Genomic DNA, 27,767 nt, shown 5'->3' with positions numbered 1-27,767 from the left:
AAAAAATATGCAGAAACATGCTCAACACCACAAAATAAATGTGCATTTTCAAATACATACTATAATAAACGATAAATATAGTGATGCAATAATGTAATTCAACTATTAACTAAATTTATTTCTTTATGAATTTACAAAAAAAAAATGCAAATGTATTTATTTTATACCTGTTTAACAATGCTTTAATATTAATTCCGTTTTTATTTTAAATGTTATTCATTTTAAATATTTTCTAATTCAGAAAAAGCACCCAGAACAAAAAAATTAAATATTGAGGCCCTGAGTGTACATTTTCATAGTATATTTTAGGGTTTTTAAACACATAAATGTTAGCATATTTTTATCGTTTTTAGTGATGTATGATGTAGTTTTCTCTACCATGGTCAAAATGTTAATCTTAAATTGTACTGTGGTATTCTGTTTGTTTATTTTCATTATTATGAATTACACTATTTTAATACCTAATCTAGTCATAATAAGTAGCGTTAGCATAAACTAGTTATAAGCCATTGTCCTTAGTTATATAGTTTATTTCATAAAAATATAAATAATATAAAAACATAGCAAATATGTAATTCTGGAATGCAGTGATAAAGAATAATACATTTTAAGAACTGTCAACATTAAATGAAAGTAATGAAACATTACACACTGTAGGTAATTGTTATTTGTTAGAATATTCAACGTAATGTTTAATATAATAATAATATTATTTAGGAACTAGCCATTACTCATTGGAATACATAAACATGCTGTCATGGAGAGACAATTTATAATTTCAATTTAAAATCAATGATCCTAGTTGTTTTTGATATTAATATCAATGATGCTACTTATAATTACATATACTTTTTCTGTTTAAAAAATGTTCTAGTAGTTTTAACCTTTACTCTCATCTTATTAAATATTTTTATTATTTAAAATGATTTTAGGGTTATTCAAATTGTTGATCGTTATATTCAATTGTACAAGAAAACTTATACAATACTTTAAATTATTTCAAAACTAGAAAGTTTTTCCTTTCTAGTAGTTCAAAATGCCTTTTATAATTTTATTTTTGATATATGTTATATTCACAAATAACAAAATGTGATGCCTCTACAGCTATAGTGCTGGGTATTGAACTCTGAAAGCCTAGGGAAAGAGGACAATTCTAAAAACTTATAAATAAGGGCATTCAATTTCTGATATATTATTAGTTTTAATACATTATCTAATACATATAGTTCCTACTATATATATATATATATATATTTCGTTTGTGATATTTTAATAACCAACTAATCTAAGGTGATGGAGCCCCAGTAAAATGCACCACCAGTTTATACAATACTGTGTCTATCTCTTGTGATTCATCAAACTTACCAGTTTTTTTTCAGTACCACCCATATTTTTGAATTTTCTAAATTTTCATTTAATTGTGCAATCAATTATAATTTTACTATTTTTAATTTAGCTTTTATAAACATATCTAATAGATATAAAATACTAAAATTATTAACAGCCATTAAAACATAACAATAGTTATAGTTGTTTCAGTTTTACTTTATAATTATTTAACGTTTAATGGAGCTAATTTGATAGATAATTGGCTAAAGCCAAAATTGCAAAACATCATTACAACTATTTAAGTTTTGGAACCCCTTTGAGCTTTTCTTTATTATTATATTGAATAAATAAGTAGAAAGACTAAAAACTAATAAATATTAAAAAATGAAAATTACAACATGATTTTCTCTCTAATGTATAGATTTCACACATCCTTGAGTATAGTGATGAAAATGATGAAATGTATTTCAACATATTTGAATGTATTCAACTATTTAACACCTGCCAAGGCACTTATCATCAAATAAATATTGATATTTTAGAGGGGTAAAAATAAATTTTAATTATAACAATAAAATATTATTGTTGTTTAAAGGGTTATTGCAGTGATGCTATATTTAATTTGTGATGTTAGATCAATTCTTCAAATAAAAAAATTAAAAAATATTAATATTTCTAATATTTTAGAAAATAATACACAATTGTTTTCTCTGCGTGACTACACATGTTGTGTTTATATGATACTTGAGAAACTATTAAAAATTAATTAATATAAATTAAATTTATTTTGAATGTAAAATAATAATCTATATTTTTTATTTCATTTAAATCATACTAAAATTATTTCACCTAAATTACTCAAAATCATAGAACAAAATGTCTTAAGTGTCAGTATCTGACAAGTAAACAATTTTATAACATTACTAATTAAATAAGTGTACTCATTACCCAAATAGATTTCTAAGAAAAATATCAGTTTTTAATTTTGAATACTTTAAAAAAATATAATTATTAACTTAATTTAATAATACTGCAATAATCTAACCATATGGTGGTTATAACCACATCACAATCACAGAATAATAATAACTAGTTTTAAATGGAATTTAAAAATTAAGTACAAATAGTGTAATAAATTGATTAAATGCATTCATCAAAATTATAACAAGTATCAAAGATAAATATTTTAAATCTTTAAATTAAAGGTTTAAAATATTGTGTACTTGTTATTTTTAAAAAATACTTACTGTGGCAGTATACAGTATATATTATGGTAAATTTAAATTTGTTATATAGTATAAATATTTTTTAAAAAACCGGTGAACAAATAGTAAAAAAGAATCTGTTATAATAAATTCTTGAATACTTATGTTGAACTAATTTATGCTCAAAATCAATTTTTTTTTTGGTAAATTATATACCTAAATATACCAGCTAATTCCTGTATTTCACTCTTTTTTTTATTTGTTTCAACATTATGCTAATATCAATAAGTAATCATGAAAAAACAATGGTTAAAAATAAACTAAAAAATATTATTATTTATTGTTTTTGTTTTTTTTTTTAATGTACTTTAATATTTGATCACTTGATGAGTAAAAGTAAATTATACTAAAATACTTAATATTATTTTTTATTAAATGAAAAAACAGTTAAATTTGTTTAGCAATGAATATTATATATTCTTATTTAGTTACAAAATATCATTTTACCAAATTACAACCATTACTTCTCTACATAATTGATAGGTTGTTTGTTTAGGATATATAAAACTGTATGATTATAAATGATAAAAAAGTGTAATTCATTTAAATATATTCAGTTAAAAATATTAGTATTTACAAAAACAGTCACATTACAAACAATAAAAATAATGTACTACACTGTATTAACATGTTAATCGATTAACAATTTAAGAAAATAATTTTTCACCGATTTTTTTTGTGTGTATATATATATATACATATATATATTTTCAACATTATTACAATTAAATTAAAATTGGGGGAGGGGAGAAAATAAATTGTGTAAAACAACTATGTTTGTTTAGCACTGTTTAACTTATGGTAGAGTATAAATGATTCTACCATGGAGTAAAGATACCTTATATCAATCGCTATCAGATGCAACTGCATTTATTTTTCTCCGTTTTTTTGTCTGTCTTGGTTTTATAACTTCTTCCTCCTAAAAATTACAAAAACCACATTAATAATTGAATTATCACATTTTACAAAAATTGTTAACTTACTTCACTAGATTCTTCAGAGCTTTCCGACAGGTCTTTTATCACAGACTTAGCATTTTTTTTGTTACTATTACCAAACGTAGGAGCTGCTTTGCGACCACGTTTACCACTTGTTGAATTTTTATTGGTTGCTGGTGTATGAGGTTCATCCTCTTCAAGCAACTGAAAAAGGTTGCTAAACAACATGCGCTGTGTATCTGTACATGCAGCTTGTGCAATTTGCAAAGCTTTTTGCATGCCTTCAGCGCGAAATAGTACAGGACAAGTACCCCGACTGCGAATACGTTCCATGTGACCAAGTATTCGCTCAGCACTGGGTGGCGCTACACCTCCTCTAGAACCTAAACCCTGACCTGAAATAGAATTAATTACATAATAAAAAAAAGTTAGATAAGTGAGTACCGCTCTAGAGTATATTCAGTATACTAATTGAGTCACAATACTTGAATAGGGAAAAAATAATATACTAATTAAGTCCGGGGTTGAAAAACTAAAAATATACTAATTGAGTCCAAGAATTTTGAGTAAAATATAAAACCAACATAATATAAATAAATGAAAACGACTACGTTGATATTATTTTTATGACTTTTGTCATATAATAAATAATAATATAAATAACATATATAGGCCAGGAATTTGTGGGACTCATTTACATATTCATTTGCGAGGACCAAAAACAATTGTGAATCCTTCCATTCAAAATACAATGCTGTTTTATTCAGCCTATCCAAATATTTATCAATTTATAAATGTTGTGTTAAATGTACAATACGACATAAATCAAAATTAGAAGTACTCATATTATTAATACAAGAAATTATATCAAAAACAAAGAAAATAACACAATTTAAATATGAACAATTTTTATCACATACATTTTTACCAATATAAAAACATAATTTTATCATCATCTTTATTCATTTAACTATACACAAGTAACATTTTAATTATTGATAGTATATTATAGCCATTCATTAATGTATTATAAAATATTAAAAAAAATTTTTTTAACCATACCTGTAGCATTTTTTGTTACAGACAGTCCTAAGTCTGTAAAAATAGGAAGATGTTTTTTTTAAAGTTTGATGGGAATCAGTTAGTATTAAAACATGAACTAAATTAGTATATACCTTAAAATAACCGGGGACTCAATTTATCCTAAGATTTTATTGGGACTCAATTTGTATGCAGCTGCTGTACATTAGGGTCACTATTATAGGTCTGTTAAATTTGAATTCAATGATACATCATTGTATACAAAAAACGATTCTGAGCGGAAACGATTTATCAGCATATATCACCAAGTAATGATTTTAAACTATAGATTTTTGATATTTTTTAATTGAAAAATTAACAAATTATGAGAAACTTTGTACTAAATTATTCAGCATTTCTAATCAACAAATAATTTTTAATTGGCATTAATAAACAAAAAAACAACTGAAAAATAAAAAAAATATTATGTCTATAAATTACTCAAAAATATTAGAAAAAAAATTTATTGTAAATAGAAAACAATAATATTTAGTGAAAATTTCAAGTATCTATGGTTTTTTTATTTTTGAATTATATCAAAAAAACAAAATTAATTTAGTCAAAAATTGAAGTAGCATAAGAATTCTTGGTTTTCCTTAATTGTTTGTTAATTATTACCAATTATAAAAATAAGTACTAGGGATTTTTAAGTTTGACCTCTATAAAATACAAAGTAAATACAATTTAATATCCAAAACCACCCCCCATTTTTTAAAATTAAAGCATTTTGTGTACTCATACAGTCATGCACAAAAAGAAAAAACACATCATGATAAAATCAATACATTGATAGCTCCACTCAGAATCTAAAAAACATATATAAATCAGATATGTATGAAAAAATCAATTACCTTGTCCACGTTTTCGTTTAGTTGGAGACACAACTGGGCATCTACTAATTAATAGTTGAGAAACAAGATTAGCTACATTATCTCCATGTTCCAAATACCAACTGGATATCACAGATATAACAAATTGGTCATTTAAAGGTTTAATTTCTCTACATAGTATAGGTTTCAACAAATCTAAAGTGGGCCTAGAATAATTGAATTGAATGTCATTAATAATTAATTTTTTATGTCATATATTCAAAATAAAATAACCTTACTTTTCTTTTTTTAGCGTGAGCAAAATACTAGTCAGGGTTTCAGGGTGATTATTATAGTCTAATTTTGTGATATTTGATAATATCACTTTAATATCAATGGCATGTGCAGACACTAATTGCCAAAAGAAATATTGTTCCATTGTTTCCCAATCCAATGAACTAGTGGCTAATGATGATACTGCATCAGATCGAAACATATTTAATTTACCTATTAAATAATTACAATAATTAATAATTAATTCAAAAAGTATTAATCAAGTATTCAGAAAAAAAAAATATTACCTTGCAAAATAAGACAAATTATTTCTTGTATTTGTGAACCATCAGTAGTAGATACAACTAAGTGTAAGAAATCTTCATTTCCAACAACAATTTTTGAAAACTGATTATAGACAGCCGGGATTAGCCAACAAAACATTGATGCATCGTCTTCTTGGCATAACTGAAGATCACTCAATAAACATTCATTTAATTCGACTTCTTGGGTTTCACAAAATTCTTTATATACATGAGACTTGATACCACTAAAAATAGAAGATTAAGATTAAGATTAAGATTATCATTGTATTAATTCATATTCCAATTTTAAACTTACTTATTCATTTTCCTATCAGCATTGTTATTTATTAAGCTGCTCACTTGCAAATAATAGAGTAATAAATATCCAATTCTAGTTTGGTGTGTTCTCATTTCAGCTAGCAATGATAAAAGTTGTAACCTACGCGAGTCATCTTCAGTAAATTGTGTTAGACTACGAAACATTACAAATATTGGTTTTCCAATACTGTCTTCCAACGCACTATGAAATTCAATATAAAATCAAAAATAATTAGTATCCATTAAATAAACATTTAATCAAAGATTATTGATGCTTTGATTCCCAGACTATTCTGGTCTTAAGGTATAGATACTTATAATACATTTTATAAATAAAAACAATCCAAGAATTAAACAAGACTAAATTAAATTTTAATTTAAAGTGATATTATAATATATATATAAAGTAATTGATTTCAAGAAAAAGTCTAACACATTAGTACTACTCTACTCAACTGAGCACAAATTTATACTATAAATATTGGGGTATTCAATAATTTAATGAGCCAGGAGTCGGCAACCTGCGGCTCTTTCAATCTTAAATTGTGGCTCTCTAGGTCCATACGCAAAAATAATTATTTTATTATAAAAAAAAAAAAATGTATTATATAAGATATATATATATATTACATTATACTTTTCTTTCTTTTAAGAATATGAAATACCTACACAGGCCATCGTAATCAACTAAAATTAAAAGAATGTACCAAGCTTTCCAAATGCATGCAAAGCCAAAACTCCCATTGATTTAACCATGTAACTATCTATTATTCAATAACTGTATTATTTATTATTATAGCTAAAATACTTGATGTTTTGTGCTAAAAATAATTATTTGTTTATTTGTTTATTTGAAATTAAAAATCAATTATATATAAGCAAATATGAAAATATTGAAATAACAATTTTTGCGGTTCTTTAAAAACTGGGAAATTATGTAAATTGCAACTTTTGTGCTGTCTTAATAGGTACCCAACTACTGTAATAAACAATAAATATTAACTTACTCATCATTAAGTACAGATGGAAAGATCTTTTCTTCAATTTGATTTTTCAATAAGCATGAAACACAAGAGCCCAATGCTGCTATCATTTCAGGATATATATCATCATCCTGTACAATTAATTGAACTATTTTCTCCATAGCTTCGCATTTTCTTTCATTATCCTTTTCAAAATATAAAGTTTCAGTCTCCAGTCTCAATTCTTTAGATAAAGTTTGCAAAGCTTCTTTATCCAAATCAGGCGGAAGCACATTTTTTTCTTTTAGTTTAACTTTTGCTGAAATACAATTAATTTAATTAATGTAACATAAGTTTGAAGACATTATCTGAACAAAATAAGAAGGGATCTTGGCGTCAAGAATATACTATCCAAATAGTGGAAGTCGAGCAATTTCTAACTAAACTGATCGTTGCCAAGGAACCTTTTCACAGTGAACAGAATATATATTACATAATTATTAAAGTTATCTAAATTATTATTTCAATAATTCGGATAACGTTGTATATTTTAATCAATTAACATACATGGGGTAGTTTTAATAGCAGGTACACTGTTATTTTCAAGGATTATGTTTTTCTTAGGACTTGTTTCAGATTCTTCGTCACTAAATGAGATATCATCAGTTTCTGCTATTAATTCATCTTTAAGCGATGAAAGTAAATTATCCATTATGTCGTCATTTTTAATAGGATCACCTGAAATAAAAATTGGCTGAATTAATTTTGTTATACATTTAATATAAAGAATGAGTTATTTTAACAGTGAACTATTAACAATGAGAAGAATTAATGTTATAGAAAATGTGAGATACGTGAAGTTATAACATTCAGAACTCATTATTAATTAAGGGTTTAATTAACCAGAAATATACAGGGTGTTCCATGAGGATTTAAACATTGCGATATTTCCTAAAATAATGGAGATATCATAATTTTGTTTTTTTTTATAAGACTCATAAGGACAAGGAGTATTAAGGAGAAAAAAATAATAAAAAAAATTATTTATTTAACTATTTAAAAAAAAAAATTGAAGATATAGTCATTTTGTAGTTTATTTTTGTGGAAATTTAGTTTCGAGAAAAATAGTGAATTGTTTAATACCATATAAGCGTCCATGTTATCGAATATATGGCCCGAGGTCTCATGCCATATAATATAAAAATAATTCTCAAAACTATAAAATAGAATATTAAAAATCACAATGCTATGGAAAATAAAATGTTGAAATGTCACCATTTTCAGAAAAATAAACTACAAAATGGTTATTTTCGATTTTTTTGAAACTAATTAAATAAAAAATTGTGTTTTTAACTTTTTTACCAAAACATTAAATTAAATTACTTGTAGTACTTAACCATATCTTATAAAATAAACAACAAAATTATCACAATGGGTAAATCCTCATGGAACAACCTGTATTTATTTTGCCAGTGTTTATTTTTTTTTGTTTACTCAATATAATATAATATGTTCAATATTTGCATCAACATTTTTGAAGCCAACTTTGCTTTGGATTTTGTACAGAAAATAATTGTGGATTCACAAATAATAAAGGTGAAAAAAAAAGCGATACAAAATGTAAGAATTTCATGTCTCAATTTTCCAAAAAAAGTAAATACTTTTAAAAGTAATGAATATCCTGTGTTAAAATATTCGCTTAATACAATTTTTACTAGTTAAATTAGCATAAAAATATATAAATATATTACCCTGAACAGCAGGTGGATCACAAAATTCTCGGAAAGTATTTTGTATCATAGCTCTAAGTTCACCATCTATTCGTGGATTTGTAAACAAAGGAACTAATGATGCTAACACTCTTTTATCAAGAATTTGCCGCAATGAAACAAAAATACCATTGCGTATTCGCTCCGATTGAGCTGGATAAAAATTAGGAATAATCTGAAATTAAAAAAATATTCAATAATTAACAACAATTAAAATTTTATTATTTTACAGAATGAAATTTATTAATGCAAGTTGCTCGTTTACTATCACCTACCATAATAAATCAACTTTAAAGATTTAAACTAAATTGTTTACAAGTTAACTAATAATAAAAACATGATTTAAGTGCATAGATTACTTTAAGTTTATGACACAAAATTAAGTTAATTTTTTTAAGATTTTATTTAATTAGAAAATTAAATAGTTATTTCAAAAAGATAATAACAAATGTAAACATTGACCACAATCTGAACTCTTTCTTATCACACCTTTTAGTCCTTTTTAGTTTATATAGACCATTTGTTCAGAAACTACAGAATTTTCCATAGCCACATTACCTCCCTCAATTAATTACATACATTTCTTTTTTTCTTTATTTATTGCTTAAAAGCAAATATGTATACTAGTTAGTAGTTTGTATTTATCTTTGCTATTTATGAACTTACCCTAACCTAACCATCCCCTGCACATACCTATGAATTAACAGATAAAATAAACCAATAGCAGAGAAATTATAATATTTTAGCACAACCTCACTGGATGTTAGTAATACTAGACTAGATCAGTAGAATCTATTAAAAAATTTAAGTTTTAAAATGTATAATTACTCGGCACAAAAAGTCCAGCAAACTGGCCGTCACTGTTGGATGAATACGTAAAGAGTTAAGCATAACTAAAATTGCTGGTTCTGTAAAAAAAAAAATATATATATATATATTTAGTATTTACAAATGCTTCATAGTTTTTAATTAAGTGTTTTATGTTTTTTTATATATAAATGATAAATTATATAATTAAGTACATTTTTAGATAATTAAAATACATTTAAATACAACATATTAAATTAAAATCTCAGTCATGGTTAAGTGAAAGCTATACCCACATGCATTATCACTATCTTTCACAAACTAATATAATAAATTTATATACCGGATTCTTAGTACAAATTATTTGTAGTTAATATTAAAGATAATTTACATATTAATGAATTTAAAGAGGATATTATAAACTGGGCCCGAGCAGTTTTTTTTTTAGAATCCGGTATGTAGATTTGCAATGTTTCGTGTGTATAATATTAAGACAATATAGGAGGGTATAGTCTCCTTTTAAATTTTTAAACAGCTGCTAATGACTTACCAATATTCATAATATTATCATGTTTTGGATCGTAACAAATCCAGTCATAAAATAAGGCCATTTTGGCATTAGCTAAAGCTATATTTGATGTACATGTGGTAATAAGCCAACCAATAACAGCCCAACGAGGTATAATATCTGAACACAACAATTCATTTGTAGGATGTATTAGCCCAACAATAAATCGGATTAAATCACTTCTTAAAGATTGTGCTTCTGGCGTATTCAAATACTGCAAAACAAAACAATATTATTTTGGAGAAAATAAAACAAAAAGTTTATATTTACTTTGTTTTGGAACCATTCTTGGTATCTCTTATGATGACCAAATCGAACTGAAGAAGTAAAGAACACTAATTTACGTTCCATATCAGGTGTTAGTCGGGATTGTAAAAATCTTCGAGATGTTCGAGTTTCTAATATTTGTATAATACCTAAACATTAAATTAATTAATACAATTTTTTTAAATAATACATTAATTTTTGGTCTTAACTATAAGTACCATTTGTTAAAGTTGGACTTAATGATTGAGGATTATGAAGTAAATCTTTCCACAGTGCTTCAAATTCTGGTATACGTGAAACATTTTGTAGCAATCTAATTAAATCTCGACCAATAACCAAACAATCTGTGAAACGATCACGTAATAAAGATATAGTGAAAGCCACTTCTCGATTGCGTAGAGGAATTAAACTACTGTGATCTTCAATAAAACGTAAAAAAGAATACACAACGGATGCTATCAACCAAGGAAATCTCTCTAGCCATTTTCTAAAACACAAAAAACATTATATGAAGTGTAATTAAAATATATTTTTCAATATAAATCATACCTATGGTCTTGATAAAGATCAAGGAAATATTCAATGAGTGCAATATTGGTTGTAGAAATATCACCACCTGCTGCATTTCGCATCAGGTTCCAACAAAGATTATCTACACCCGCAATATTGTTTCGTACCATTTCTCGAACTAGCCACAATAGTTGTTTGCGAGGAGCATCTAGAAGTCGACTCCATTTTTCTAAAGTAAATTGTTGTAAATGAGATATAACACTTTGTAGACCATCCCGTGATAACAAAGTTAAATCTCTATATATCTGTTGAAAGAATAAATGTAGAATTACGATTATTTTAACAAAAAATATGATTAAAAAAAAATTGATAAATTTTATTATCAAGAAATTTTTCAACAAATAGTAGTGTTTAAAAATGTATAATGTTAATATAGTACTTAGATTGTCTAGATCGATGGGTTCCTATTCAATTAGTGTTTCATTAAATAAAGACAATAAAGTAGTTTCAATATAAATAAACTAGTAGCAATGCTGACAATCTAACCACCAAATAAGCCCTAATGTCATATCTAAAAGCTATGATCTTTATACTACAAATATTAAAGGACCCTTCATCATGGTGTTTATTACCAAATCTACTAAAATTTAGAACCAGTATTACTGTAACTAGTATTAAGTAATTTAATTCTAGATAAAAAAATGAATACAAATTAAAATATTTCTTTTTGGGGGATAATAAGTCATAAATAAATGAGAATTAATATTTGATAATTTTCTTGTACATGAAAAAGTTTTCAACAACAATTTTAAATTTGAATTGCTACTATACAATAAGTGTGAGATAGGTGTAAATGATTTATAATGAATGAGGCGCATAATACCATGAAAAATAATACTTATACAATACGCCATGGAAAAAAATTGTAATTGAGAACCCCATGACCACATAAAGTGGGTATACACTTTTGCAGACATTTTCAACAACACATAGCACACGCATACATACTTTGTCAGCATTTTTTGTATCTAGAAGTATAGCTGTCAACAGCCCCAAACTGATAACTTCCTCTTGGCTCTTGTCTTTGCTAATGTGACTGGTGAGCGCGTCATGGTACTCGCGGTCATTGAGGCCAGTCGTTAGGCTCTGGAGGGTCTGATAACACCGTTCGTATTTCTAAGGGATAAAACAAAATAAAGACCCGACATCGATTGGATACTACGACGACGGTCAACGCACAAGGCTCGCGCACACAACGTACAATATTATACGACGACGACGTGCGGGTCGTGCACACACACACGGCACGGCACTGTTATAGTATCGTTTCGTACAAGAGTGCGAGCGAGGTACGGCGCGACAGAGCGGTTGATCGTCGACGACTGCGCTTACCTCTTCGATCTCGTCCTTGCGCTCGATCACCGAGTACGTGAACAACTTCAGCTGTTGCTGCTGCTGCTGCTGTTGGGCGGTCATGGTTCCACGGCAATACGGCTATCATCAAAGAACAATATAGCGCAACGCCACCGCCGCCACCAACATAATATATCACCAACACGTCCGCACACGACGGCAACCCGCCCGACGCTGTCTCCGGTCGCTGCTGCTCACGTATCGTCGACACGCACATGCACCAGAATATTGGTGGCCAGACCCATGTTCCGGCGGCAGCGGAGGAGGTCGGTGGTCCCTGCAGACCACGAGATTATACGCGGTCCGTGATGATATTATTATAGGTAGTTACTACCTACGTGTTCGGCGGCGCGCGCACACACGTTGCGACTCGGCAACTGGTCCAGTCCAGCTGACGATAGTGAAGAGTGACGAGTGACGGTTATGGCCTTATGGGTCCGCCGAGCAGAAGTGATGCGTGCGTGACACGATCGAGCCAAGGACGTCTCGATAGTTGATCGTTGTCACCGCGCGCTAACAATGCGATGGTCGATCGGTGACGGTGGTTTTTGTTGTTGTTGTTGTTGTAGTGTAATCTGTTGTGGCAGTGGCTAGCGAGTCGCTTCGAGACTCGGGTTAACGTTCGCTGAAACGCCTGAAACGTTTGTCGTTTATTTATTTATTTGATTTTTTTTTCCCCCGTCGTCAGTTCGAAACACGATAACGTCGCGCGCGCAACGGATCGGACCCTTACGCGCCTATGTGCGTGCGAGCGTGCGTACGATAATGAAAATAATAATAATAATAATAATATAACGTCTCAGCGGACGGAGTCGGACGACGGACGACAACCAGAGAGACGACGACGCGGACGATCTAGTGGGAGAGTGGCGCGAGGAGAGAGGATTTTTGGCGTCCCACAAAATGTGTGCGCGCCTATATTATTATTACGATTGTGCCCGATGTCGGCCACACCGCGTGTGGGATATCGTGTGCGTTGTGTATACTGTATGTTAATGTGATAATAAAAAAAAAAAAAAAAATGAAATTTCGAAAGAAAGAGAAACAAACACGCCGCGACGAACCGACGACGGTGATAGATAAAGAATGAACGAGGGGGAGTGTGCGTGCGTTTGCGTGTGATAGCGCACTGGGCCAGTATGAGAGAGTATGCGCGCGCATGCGTTCGGTAACGACTACAACGGCTTTGGTGTGGTCTACTTTACTACGCGCGCGGCCAACTCGCGCACCGTCCCGATAGCGAGTGCTGACTGCTGAGTGCGGCGACTGCTGAGCCGCTGAGCAGTGAGCGGCGACCGACGCACCGGCAAAGAGACGCACGACGTATGTTCGACCAGTCGCCACTCGCCAGTGCAGTGTGCTACGTTACACGTAGTATGCGGCTATATTATCATCATCCCATACTGCCTGTATCATGAGCTCATGACGCAGCCGTCGTATTTTTCTTTTTGCTTCTGCCCTCGATATAATATTTTGTTATTGTTTAAACACCATACAGTTCCGTTTCCTCCCCCCAGCAAGGTCGATAAAACGTAATAATACGACTAATTTTTTGTTTATTGATAGTATCTATATCCGACATCCGTGATAGTCACTACATTACCTGACCAAATATATCTTAACAATTAATAGTCCGTGCTGCCCAGTGTCGGTCTGGATTATGATTAGGCCCCCGGCACAATCATTTTTAATGCGCCCTTTTAGAAAAATAAAAAAAAAAGTTTTTTTTAATTTATAATTTTTATAAACATGAGACATATACGGGTAATTGTATTTCCCATGTACAATTAATATGAAATTACGTTTTTTAATGATTAAATAAATACAAAATTAAAATAATACTATTTAATAATATAATATATATTGTAATTTATAATAATATTTTTTTAAATAATTATCTCTTCAATTCTTGACTAGAAGATCCTAATTGATCAATTATTTCATCTTTTCGAATAGGTAAATTTGATTTATCTTCTTCTGCAAATAAGGACATTATTAGTTCAAGATGTTCTTGATTGATAGACGACATAGGTATTTATGAATACAATGTTCAATGTTTATAAATTGATTCGACTGGAACTCGAGTATGGAATCACGAGTAATCTTAATATTTTTTTCTTCATTTATCTATGGGCCACTATAATAATATACAAATATGTCCAAGGGCCCCTGTCGATCACCGGGTAGCCGGGAGAGCCAGACCGACACTGGTGCGGCCCTTTAATTAATTAGTATTAATACTTAAAATATTTAATAATAAACCGCAATTAATGGTAAGTAATACATATTATACTCGCTATCCTGTTAATCACTATAATGAGATACCGCCGTAGTAAAGTTATCGGCTTAACATTATAGTTAATTGCAATTAATACATGTATAATATTATAGTTACTTTATTCGTATTGTCGCTCGACACGCAACGTATGGATTTCTGACGACGGGTGGTGATAGCTGAGAGCGTAGCTCACTCTGTCGGGTGACCGATCGGCTTTATTACGGCGCCTCCAAATCGTATAGGTAGGTACTCTTCCCGAAAATCGCTCCATCGAACCGGTGTATATGAGCAAAGTGTGCACTCAAGTCAACTACTGTCGAGCCGTCTCCATGTCTGTCGATATAATTTTGGTGACACTCGGTTCGAATTGCTTTTATGTGCTTTTTATGACTGAGTGCTCGCAGTCATATCCAATAACACATAACAAACATTTGTAGTTTTTAAATTTCAACGGTTTACCGTTTAATTTCGCAGAACCCAGACAATTCAGACAATTCAGTTATATAGTCATATAGTAAAGCAATTTAAGTATTAGATATGAGATGTGCCATTCACAATTTTCCTAGCCTTTTATATATATATCTATATATATTATATACCCTTTCGTGAATCGTGATTAATAAGCTTCTATAGAAAAAGAAAACAGGTGACTATAAATAAATTATACGCATACTCGTTTTTGATGGTTATTTAAATAAGTAATATTACTTACACACTATACATGATATACCAATCATTTAAAGAATGTTTATTATTCAGAATAAGTTTTCTAACATTCATCATAAATAAAGTATATCAGATATCAGAATATAAAGAACACTTAAAAAGAATTTAAATATTAATTTTTTCCTTATTAGTTTAATATTTTATTTGAACATTTTTTTTTCATAATACTTATACTATTTTATACTCATTATATTATATATGTTCATTAGTGCAAATAATACAGGCTTAAGTTAATATTCTAAAGGGGAAAGGTCAAAAGACTGCCATTCTGACTTTAAAATCAGACGTGATACATTGAAATACTTTTAGTATGGTATATGTATTATATTAAGTATAAATATTTAAGCTTATTCCCCCTCCCGACCTACAAATGTTTCAGTCCATCAATACCCAAAAAATGTTGATTATTTACAACTATGGATATAATATTTTATAAAATAAATAAATAATAACATAATATGTACTTACTTTTTCAGAATTTTGTATACAAATTTACTGTATTTATGTTTACGAATTAGTTAATGAAAATATGGAGAAAGAGAAATGATATTTTGAGATATTTTAGATTTAGATATAAAAACCGAATTTGAAGAATAAATTATTTAATATTTTCACAGACTCAAACTTTTTTCACGCGAATAAAAAATATAATAATACATAACAGAATGTCTGAATATCAATTGGCTTTTAGTATTGAAATAACGCCATCTGACAAGATTCAAGTAGTCTTAAAAATTAATTATTAAGTATAATATAATATAAAAAACTATAAATACCTACAATCCAGTTATTTAAACTAACTGATTCCTGACTTCCTGAGTTTATTACATGGCAGGTAAACTGTTATTTAAATATTACTCATCCGGCTTGCGATTACAGGCTTATATATTATAATTTATAAACGAGGACAATGAAGTTAAGAAGTTGAAACTAGCTGCCAAACGCTGTGAATCTTCAGTCAATGTTTCATTTTAGGAATTAGGATTGATAAATTTATTGATCGCAATGACATGCCATGTTTAATAGTTCGGCTCTATACAGTTTCTATATACTATATCAATAGTATAGGTCTTAGGTTCTAATGGTTCTATCTACTCACTGGTTACCGCGGTAAATCGGTCTAATTTCGCCGCAAATGTACATTTAATTAGGATGATGTATTTATGTACATTGTGCATAACCAATGAATATTGTGTCTAGACCTAATATTTTATTCATATTTCTTTGTTGTATATAATTTAATTATAATAATATATATGTATTATATTATTGTTGTACAATATAATGTTTGTTGTTAAAAGCCAAATGGTATTAATTACAAAAAAATTAAAACATAGATCATTATTAAACTATTTAATTAAAACGTCAAACTTAAAATTTATACTTATGTCTTATAGATAATTTATTATTAGTTGGGTATGAATTTAATTAATTTGTATACTAATTAGTAATTACGAATTTAAGAATATAATAATGAAAATAGGTTTCCTATTTATCTACGTTACAGCCGTTACATTTTAGAACATAATATACATAAACAACGGCGTAATAGTTCAGTTACAAATAACAGAATAACATATATACCATAAAAACTAGAAAGTTCTATTGTAAATTTGAATTATTAATTTTTAATCACAAAATATTTAATATTTATATTAGTGTTACGATTAAATAACAAAAAACAAACTATAATAATAAAGACAACAATGATTAAATAATTTTAAGAAGGTTTATACAATTATTATAGAATAGAATCAATAAATAAACACTACACGTACCTGTTTCAATACACGTTAAGTTTAACAGTATACGTACACTATTATCGGTATAAATAAACGTGTTATGCATTATGAGTAAGCATTACACATTTACACATAGTGACTTACCTTTAAGTTATAATTTATAGTTTACCGTTTACCTATAGTATACTACTATTACTACTACAAAATACTAGTCGGAACGTCGGATAGGTAAGTAGTAAGTACCTATTGTAACCATAAATTGTATTAGTCTTTACTGCATTGATATTTCTTTAACGTTATGTACTAATGTTTCAAATGTATTTTTTTTTTAATTATTAAATGTTTAAAACAATAAAATGTAAATTACAAAGCAGTATACTTTTGGTTGATATTTCTACGAAATACTATTATTATTTTTTTCCACTAAAATAAAGGTGATGCCTACTGCCGTAGATACCTCCTACATTATTATTATAACTTCTGAGTACATACCGCAGTTTTTCAATATTTCAAATTGCAATTATTAGCCATGAAAAATTTCTTAATTTATCAAATTTGTCTAAAATGTGACTAATATATGACTATATGATTTGTGAGTATGAATATAACATAGATTTTCTTTTTTCAAATTCTCGATAATAATTTTTTTTTATTAATTAATTCAATAAATAAGTTTGTTAATATAAGTTAAATATATAACCTAGGCGTTGCACCTAACTGTAAAACTATAATCTATGTTAATAAGTTAAAAAGTGTCAGAATGTATCTATTTATGTAAATAATATGTTCTTTGAAATATTTTTTCCTTTTCGACATTATTTTTTGACAAATGTTATTTCATTATTTGTATAATAGCTTACCTACATAGTGTGATTCAATATTTTAATATAAGCTGTTTGGTGTTTACTCATCAGTCATCACTCATTATATACAAATACAATACAACGTACTTATTAGTCATTATTATACTTAAAATGTTATTAATACATTCAAATCACTTTACCTTTTGACTTTTATTTGCTATTGTAATAATATATTAGTATAATATTATCTAGTATCTATAGTATATCTATACGGCTATACCTATTACCTATAGGCTATAATTGTATATAAATTATACATCGTATAATGTACCAAATACCAATAAATAGAGGTTCTGAACCTTGAACGTTACAGGTTATTTTATCTATGTCCTACGGGCTACAACACATCACACATTTCAGTATTATGGTATGTCATATTATGTTATATTACAAGTCATAATAATTAATCTATCGGTTTCTGTTTGCCGTTTGGCTAGAATGCTAGATAATTTAATAATTATTAAATAGAAAAAAATAGTAATATTATGGTAAAGTGGTTTTATAGATGTGAGAAAAGATGGTAAATATTGATCTTGGGTAATTATTAAATATTTATATCATATGATTTATATTTTATATTATATTTATAAATATACATATAATACTTCGGCGTCTCTGAGAGTCTGAACTTATATTTACACGTAATATAAGTTATAACAATTATAAAATTTAATATACTTCATTAAATTAATTTGTAATTCACTCGATATAGGACCTATAGGAGTTAAAAAATAAACTTTAAACACCTCCCAAGTCTCAAGAAATCTATTGATATAACTTTTATCGAAAACAACCCAGTAATTTTTGAATCTGTAAAGAGAATAAACATACGTTTATTTTTATACAAATAGATTACCACCAAATCATTTTAATTTATAAAAAACTTTAATGTTAATTTAAACTTAAATTCATTCAATGTATTTTTAATTATTATTGGTAAATTAATGATACATCATATTATATACACAGAAAACAGAATATTACGTTAATACATTTACTATTAAGTATAATAAATAATAATTAATACATTTCCAGCTATTATTAATTCTGTTTCAGATAATGATTCAGGAATATTGTCACAATAAATATTGTATTGATTACAATAATAAGTGGAAATGGATCCACAATTAACGAAACAATTAATTCGAAGACGTTTAATTTTAGAAAATTCTTTAGAGAATTCGATAAATTATGGAAATAAAATAAATAATATTGAAGTATCTTCAATATTATTTACAAATAATATACCATCAAATAATATAAAACACAATTTTTTAGAAAAAATTAAAAAATTTGAATCATTTGGTGATAATCAAATAAAGAGAACACATCAAAACATTGTGGACAAATCTCGTAATAATACTGAAATTGTCAACAAATTTAATAATCTGAAAAAAGATACAGTTTCAAAGAAAATACAAATAACAAATAAATTTGAATTTGACAATACTGAGGACTTATATTACAACAATAATAAAAAAGATAACTTAAATGACAAAATAAAACAATTTGAAACATCATTTCTACCAAAAAATAAAATCTTAAAATTAAACACGAGAATTGTTAAAGAACATCTACAAACGTCAAATGAGTTAACCAAAACACTGAAAAAAAATAGATGCAGTAAATCTGATTATAATAATTGGGAAATAGACAAAAACTGGGTATTCTATACGAATTATTCAAGTGTCATTAATTAAAAAAAGTTTATTAAAAAAAATTAATTGGAATCAGTTATAAAATAACTAAAAAAATAACTTGACCATACAATAATGATTTAATTTTTTAATATATATACACATATACATAACATATATACAATCATACTGTTTATTGTTTAATTATAATTATCTGACCATTTTTTTGATAAAAATATTAATTTAATTGAAGTATGAATAACTGTGGTACAAGAATACCTTTAACATCAAATAATGACAATATCGTAACTGGTAATACATATAATTTAAATCCAATTGGTTCAGATGGAGATAATAAAGTTAAATTAAACAATTCACAACTCTTGTCTGTAGATGGTTGGGAGAATTATCAAAAAGAACTTATACAGTTATGTTTTGAATTTTGGGAAGTAAATGAAACACAAGTTAAAGTAAACAATAGTTTACAGTCTGATTCAACAAATGAGCTACAAACATCGTTATTTTCCGATAATTATCATAGAAATATCTTTGAATTTGAATCAAAACCTACTACCGATAATGTTATTACTATTTCAGATAAAGTTCAAAACAAAGTATGCGTCGAGATTAATGATGATTCTTTAAAAAGTAAACATGAAAACAACCCAGATAATCAAGGATTTTATAAAGCTATCAATAACAATATAGATGGGAAAACAAATGAAAATAGTTTAAAAGCTGTTGATAATAGAGTAAATAAAAGAGTAAAAAAAAAATTGAAAACATTTTCTTTTTATAAAAATACGAGCCAACAAGTCAAACCATCTAAAAAAATACAGCCATTAACTTTTGATAGTTATACATCATGCACTTTGGAAGACTTATGGAAATATAAAAAATGGTTGGACTCCGTTGATAAAGTTAAAAATCATAGTCCAGATATTGATGTTAATGATGACAATATCAAAGAAAATAACTATTCTAATAAAGTATACTGTGATAAAACGAACAATTGCAATACCTATTTATTAGATTTCGAAGTAAAAGAAATGGAACAAAAAGTTCAAAAACTTATTAAATCATTAAACGAGAAGGATAAATTGTTCTCAAGTACAGGAATAAATGAGCAATCGACTAAATTTGGATCGTCAAATAAATTTAAATATTTTTTAAAAAATGCTTTTCGAGGAACTCAGGATGAATTAGATACACAAATTTTAGATAACTACACAAAATTTATCAATCATAAATTGCATACATGGCAAAGTTTATTGAATTGTTTAGAAGATATTAGACAAAGAAATTCTTCTAAAATAAATACTTGTAATCCTTTGGAAGATACAATTAAGTATAGGTTTTCTGAAATAAATTTTCACGATTTTAAAATGACGGATGACTACGATGACAATAATTGCAAATTTGTCGAGATCAGCGATAATTTTAGTGAAATGGTAAAGCTAAAAAAAAAACAAATTCTTCAAATTGCTCAATAAAACAAAAAATACTATAGATATGCGTACATTAGTTAAACGGACTACAGAACAAAATAGTACCGATTACATCCGAGTAAATAATTACCAATGTATATCGAACCAAGTCATCGACAGTAAAATGCCTAAAATGGACACTGAGATTTTAGACGTGGGTAAAAATCGGAAAACTTCGGGTCAGATTAGGAAAAGCTTATCAGATACTAATCTGCTAGTCATAACATCAAATTACAACAATAAATCAAAACAAATTGGAAAAAAAGCCACCGGAATCATCGGAAAAAAACTAATCTGCATAGAAACTTCAACATCAAACGAAGAATACAATCGTCGTTGGGATGATGTGACTAAAGAATTGTGGGAAGAACGGCAGGAGACCTTCCAGACAGCTGTGGCTCGTTTAGAGTACGTAGGAAGCACATTTAAGGAACAATGTCGATTAGATGGACTGAAAACCTTATGCAAAGTAGATGTATTGGCGGGCTTTGGGTATTCAGCCGAAGCTGTCGATCTTTTTGTGTCCACTCTGCCATTAAGTAAGAATCCTGATCTAATGATTCGAAAAGCCGAAGCAGTGTACGATTGGAAGTTTTTCTGTCATCTTTCTTTGTGGCGTTATTCTTATAAGGATTGAAAAATAAATTAAACGTTGCTTTATTATGTATATTATAATATATTATGATGTACTAGTATTTGCCAATTGTCACTATATATAGTACCCTTTCGATACCTATTAGATATACATATACTACCAACTTCTTATTTTGAGGATTGTATTTGTAAATATTTAATATCTATAATCTATAATCTACATACCTACTTACGTGTTATTGTATTAATAGCAACTATATTAATACATTATTTAAACAATATGCTTACAAAATGCAAATAATAAATTATTTGTTAATTAAATTATGTTTTGATATTTTATAATAATTCTATTTTACATAATAATTTAAATTTACTTACATATATTATATTAAAATATACGTATAAATATTTTTTTACTTTCTAATTGATTGACAATTTATGATTTGATGTATAGTTACGTTAAAAGTTTTAGGTAGGCATCTAGGTACTTAACTTTTTTTGTAACCTATACAGTATACGTACCTATAGTACCTATTATAGAAGTGACGTTATTAAAAAATTTAATTATTATTATATTTACCATTAATCAGGTATCAAACTTAATATACCTAATTAATACTTAATAACATATTATTATATTAAAATAAATACATATTATATTACATATTTAATCTGTAGACGATAAATTTATTTTATTATTTTTGTTTTAATGTTGAAATAAATTAAGCATTGAATATTGATTTTTATTAAATTGGTATTTATTTATTAAAATAGTTATGCAGGTCTAAACCCGTGTAGATTTTTTATTTTAAGAAAGTATATCTGCTTAAATAATAATTAGGTACTTATCTTAAATAACTATACTCTGAATATTTCTATGTTTAAATGTTAAATCATTTATAATTAAAAATATACTAATAATATTTTTTTTTTATGCATTATGATTTATGACCATTTTATGTTACATTATTTGTATATTGACTTGTTTTTACGACCACGCGTATAAAAGAAAAAACGATAAATTATTAAATATTCGTTTGCAAATTTTAAAGTACTTATTTTTAGAACAATTTTGAATTTAGTTGTAGGTTATTTGCTAATTATTGTAATGCATTCCATAAGAAATTGTAAAATTACGCCCCCGTATCTAATACCTATTATCTTTTTTTCAACGATTAAAAATACTTGTAAGAAATCAATAGGTAAGTGTGTGTAGCGTGTCAATAATAAAATTAAAATTAAATACGATTAGATGGAATCTACAGGTATCAAAAAATGTATCTTATCTTGTACAGTTGTATTTATTAACTAACCCAATCTAAAAATACAAGAATACTTGTTTAAATATTCAAAAAATAGCTTATGAAAGAAAAGATACTCAATATTTATGAATACAAATTCCTATACAATGTTACCTACATTAAGTAATAATAAATATTGAAAATGATTTAAAAAATAAAAATGAGGGAAGCAGTTAATTGCTTTACTGTACAGTAGATATAATATAGATGTCGAGTGTATTTTGTCATTGAATAAGGTCACTGTAATTGATGTGTTAAATTTGAATTATGTTATTGCTTATTATATTGCATATAAAATACGATACTGACTACTGAGCATTGAACGGAGACAGTCTTATTAGCCTAGATGGCTATATTATGCCATATGTTTATTTGATTACATTTTTACATTACTATTATAATAATAATTTACTCAGTTTTAAAAAGTAAAAATTGCATGCATTATAACTACAAAAGAATTTGCAAATGCTCATGATCTTGAAGAAAATATATTACATATCCACCTCAGTTGGTTGGTTCTAACACTATGTAGTGATGTAATATACTAGTAAGTTACTTACTAAGACTACTGTAGTGTGTAGTCCTAAATCCTAATAATCTTATGAGTTGACTTCTTCAATCTTATTAAATCGTGATTCGTGTTCGTGATCAATTCTAACCGAAAATGTTACTAACTTCTGTAACATTTATTAAAAACTACATTTTTATCATATTCAATTTTTACCGATACCACGGTATTTAAAGATGAAGACCGTAATCAGGTTTTTGTTTATAGTATTAATACGGTTAATGATAAGATACAAGCTTATTCAAATAATATAATTTATTTTTTTACATTTAAAATTTGTCATAAATATTAGTAATAGAAAAAATAATAATTGTAGATTTTAGTGTCTGTACTTATGTTAAAATAAAATAATGATTATTAATTGAACATTGTAAATTATTCACTTACGCTTACATTTTTTTAAATGGCGACTAATGATTTGACTAGAGTAAAGGTAAATTAAACTATGATTTTTTTTGTTAAACACTTTAAGCAAATTGTTTGTTTATCTATAGGGAACTTCTATCGTTAAACCAATTATATATGGAAATACTGCTAAATATTTTGGTCAAAAACGACACGAAGATGGTCATACTCACAAATGGTGTGTTTATGTAAGGCCTTATGTTAATGAAGACATTGGTACCTGGGTCAAAAAAGTTCATTTTAAATTACATGACAGCTATGAAAGTCCAACTCGAGTGGTGCAAAAACCTCCGTTTGAGGTGTCTGAAACAGGCTGGGGCGAATTTGAATTAGTTATCAAGATATTTTTTCAAGATACAAGTGAAAGACCAGTAATAAACATTAATAATATTAAAAATTGTCTTTTTAATTATATTTACTCTAGTATTAACTATGATTTAACTATATTGATTTCATACTTTGTAATTAATATTTATAATCATTAATTCTTTTCCTTATAATATTAAATATTATTATTTATTAAAAATGATATATGTTTCTAGTATGTAGTTGAGCTTTCTTGTATTTAAATTTTATTATCGTACTTTTTGTATTGAATACTATTACATAAAAACTATATTTACTTGTATAATTTATAGGTTACACTTTATCATGTACTTAAGTTGTACAGCAATGGACAAGACTCTGAACTAAGTGAAAAACCAGTTTTGTCAGAATTTTATGAGGAAATTATTTTTCAAGATCCATCAACTTACATGAAATATGTATTAAATGATACTTTGAGTAAAAATCCTCCTATTGATGAACAAAATCTACATTGTATGTACCTTTGTTATCATTTTTAGCTTATTTTTTTATGTAACCTATGTTTTTTAGATGAACGTATAAAGAAGACTACAGTTGAAAAAATGATAAAATCTAGAAAAAGAGTACAAGAACACACAGTTATGTACAAAGAACGTTTAAAAAAGTTAAGAGAAACTATAAACAAATTTAAAGATGAAATTTGTGCATTGCAATCACAATGTAGTTCATCAACATTGCGATAAATAAAAATAAATAGATCTATAACGATTATTGACATATTTTATTAAATACACAAATATTAGGTATCTATTTATAATAGTTACTGTATTTTAATCTATTTATTTTTTAATATTATTTTAATTAAATTTTAATTTCTAACAGAATAAATATAAATTATAATCCATATTTCGTAAGTAATTTTCAATTATAATTTTATAACCTTTACCATTGATTATATAATATACTATTTTATCTAGATCTACTATACTACAATCAATGTAATTTCCACCTCTCCGGTTAGATTATAAAATGTCTATAAATAATTTATAATAAAATGAAAGTTTATAGTATATTATGATTTAAGAGATTAATATTTTTTTTTAATTTGTACAACTCCCTTATGAAATAATACATTTTATATCTGGTGAGGTTCAAATGTTCAATAATATATATTGTATATATATATATATTTTTTTAAATCACCCAGATTATATTTAATCTAGCTGAAGTAACTTGTCAAGTACCCCAAAAAGTTTCTATATAACTTATAGGTACACAAAGTACATTTAGACTTGTTACTTCTTAGTTCTTATCTTCTCTAATGGAAAACTTATTAAAAAAAAAAACAGTTATTATTTTAATTTTAAGACCAGAGAAACCCTCTGATATTCTAACATCTTAGCTAAGATTATTGATATAGTGATATCTAACCTAATTTCCTGTAATCTTCCCAATAAGTCTACTGCTTTTGCAAAAATTATATATAAAGTTAATCCTATTCCTTGATAAATATAAATATTAAATAACAAATAAATTATTCCACAAACCCAATTATCAAGTACACCATTTTATAACTCCAAAGCCAACTCATCTGAAAATAAAATACTGTTCAATATTCAGCTGTTTTTGTTAAAGCTCAAAGTATTTAAAGTGCAACAAATTTGGAATATCACCACTAAGTGGCTGTTTTTTTGATTATTATCTCAATATTGTCAACTGACAAGTCATATGACATAATATTTTACATGTGCTAATTGTAAACATTAGATTTATAGATTACAGTACATAGGTGTATCATATTCAAGTATAATGATTGTTGTAAAATAAAACTATGTAAATAAGTAGTATTATGTTAGATACCTAGTAAACTTGTATTTTATTATACCTATTAGGCTAAATATAAAGTTATAAAATTCAAAATGTTTTGCATAACAGTTTACATTTTATTTTATATGGAAATAATATAGATAATTATTTTTTAAAATCTTTTTAAAAAATTGTATGATATTGTCATTTTTTTTACTTTCATAATTTTTCTATGTATGTATAAGATTTTCATCCACAGTTTCTTACATAAATTGTAAAAATAAAAGCCCTACTTAATAAGAATGTTTTGAGTTTTGAAATAGTATAATATTTATTGTCAGTATTAACTGGTAATAATGACTCTTGTGGACAGGAGCAGATCCAGACCACGATTATAGAGGGGGGGGGATTTTTAAAGAGCACACATTAATTTTGATAAAAGTATTTATTTAGGTACATACATAATATATGTTACTTTCCACAGTCTCGTACAGAACAAAAAAAATATTTTTTATAGTAATAATAATAAAAAAATATATCACTATAATTTTGTTACCCTTGAAGTATAATTAAGTAAAAAACTAAAATCAGGGACTTCAAACTATTTTTTTTGAGAGATCGGGGGGGTGGCGAATTTTTTTAATTTAAATGTCAAGATTCAAGAGATTTTGACACCAGTGTTTTTTTAATGGAGGGGGTGATGGTTGAAGGCGAGAGGATTCCCCAGTATTCATTGGGTAATGAGGATAGGTACTTATGGATACGTGTGATGTTTTATATTTTGTAATAACTTTTAGATGTAACCGATAGGTACTCTATGTGATAAATCAAACGTTTTTTTTTGTATAAATTTACAATAATCATCAATTAAAAAAAAAAAAATTAATTTTAAGGAATTTTAAAAATACAAAACCCCAAAATTCGCAATTATAAATTGTAAGAAATAAGTGTAGACGTATCGTTCAAACACAAAAATGTACGTTCATGATTCTAGATAGTTTTAACGAAAACCTCTTAAATCTGTAGAAAAAGGTCAAGTGTTCGGACATACTTCTTTATACAGTTAATACGATATAACAAAGGTACCTACTGGTACACATTGGTTAGAACGTTAGGCTAACGTCTAGGCCACGAATTAAGATATCTTAATGGTCTAGACTCTAGGTCAGTGGTGGTCAAACTTTTTTTACCTCGGGCTTTTTTTTCACGTAAATATAAAATATTATAGTTCTTTCGCGGGCCAGATATTAAATGATGGCGGGCCGTAGTTTGGCCACCACTAGTCTAGGCTAACCCTCTAAAAGAATCGTTTTAAACATAAGCACGGTTGTAGACTTAGATCATATTATACAGTATATATCAGTATATATCATATTATATAGTATATGATCTAAGGTTGTAGATACACAACCCGACAACCGTGATGTGGAGTGATGACACC

The 27,767-nt window shown here is 27.2% G+C and overlaps 3 protein-coding genes across 4 annotated transcripts; 2 read left to right on the top strand and 1 right to left on the bottom strand.

Annotated features, from left to right (window-relative positions):
• Positions 1–3,109: 3,109 nt before the first annotated feature.
• LOC132923417 (integrator complex subunit 3) lies at positions 3,110–13,865 on the bottom strand. 2 transcript variants are annotated; one of them, XM_060987401.1, is made up of 17 exons: positions 12,948–13,865; positions 12,593–12,890; positions 12,209–12,376; positions 11,240–11,505; positions 10,909–11,177; positions 10,694–10,839; positions 10,406–10,637; positions 9,877–9,956; positions 9,031–9,223; positions 7,847–8,017; positions 7,325–7,598; positions 6,316–6,519; positions 6,003–6,244; positions 5,721–5,928; positions 5,464–5,648; positions 3,578–3,927; positions 3,110–3,513 (listed from the first exon to the last, which is right to left on the bottom strand). In XM_060987401.1, the coding sequence occupies exons 2-17, from the start codon at positions 12,674–12,676 to the stop codon at positions 3,439–3,441; spliced, it is 3,147 nt and encodes a 1,048-aa protein (XP_060843384.1). In that variant the 5' UTR covers positions 12,677–12,890; positions 12,948–13,865; the 3' UTR covers positions 3,110–3,438. The 2 variants fall into 2 exon arrangements, with proteins under 2 accessions (XP_060843384.1, XP_060843393.1); XM_060987410.1 differs by having other exon boundaries at positions 12,952–13,865.
• A 6,239-nt stretch (positions 13,866–20,104) lies between these two features.
• LOC132918436 (uncharacterized) lies at positions 20,105–22,210 on the top strand. Its single transcript, XM_060979658.1, is given in 2 exon segments — positions 20,105–21,319; positions 21,321–22,210. Coding segments are annotated over 2 exon segments (1,869 nt in total). The 5' UTR covers positions 20,105–20,113; the 3' UTR covers positions 21,984–22,210.
• A 1,828-nt stretch (positions 22,211–24,038) lies between these two features.
• On the top strand, positions 24,039–26,629 carry LOC132917933 (YEATS domain-containing protein 4). The gene is made up of 4 exons (XM_060978933.1): positions 24,039–24,242; positions 24,304–24,585; positions 24,853–25,033; positions 25,091–26,629. The coding sequence occupies exons 1-4, from the start codon at positions 24,213–24,215 to the stop codon at positions 25,261–25,263; spliced, it is 666 nt and encodes a 221-aa protein (XP_060834916.1). The 5' UTR covers positions 24,039–24,212; the 3' UTR covers positions 25,264–26,629.
• The last annotated feature ends 1,138 nt before the right edge of the window (positions 26,630–27,767 follow it).

The sequence above is a fragment of the Rhopalosiphum padi genome, chromosome 1 (assembly GCF_020882245.1).
Source record: "Rhopalosiphum padi isolate XX-2018 chromosome 1, ASM2088224v1, whole genome shotgun sequence".
In the NCBI taxonomy this organism is placed as follows: Eukaryota; Metazoa; Arthropoda; class Insecta; order Hemiptera; family Aphididae; genus Rhopalosiphum; species Rhopalosiphum padi.
The sequence above is the reverse complement of the archived record's forward strand: the minus strand, read 5'-3'. Positions and strand labels throughout refer to the sequence as shown.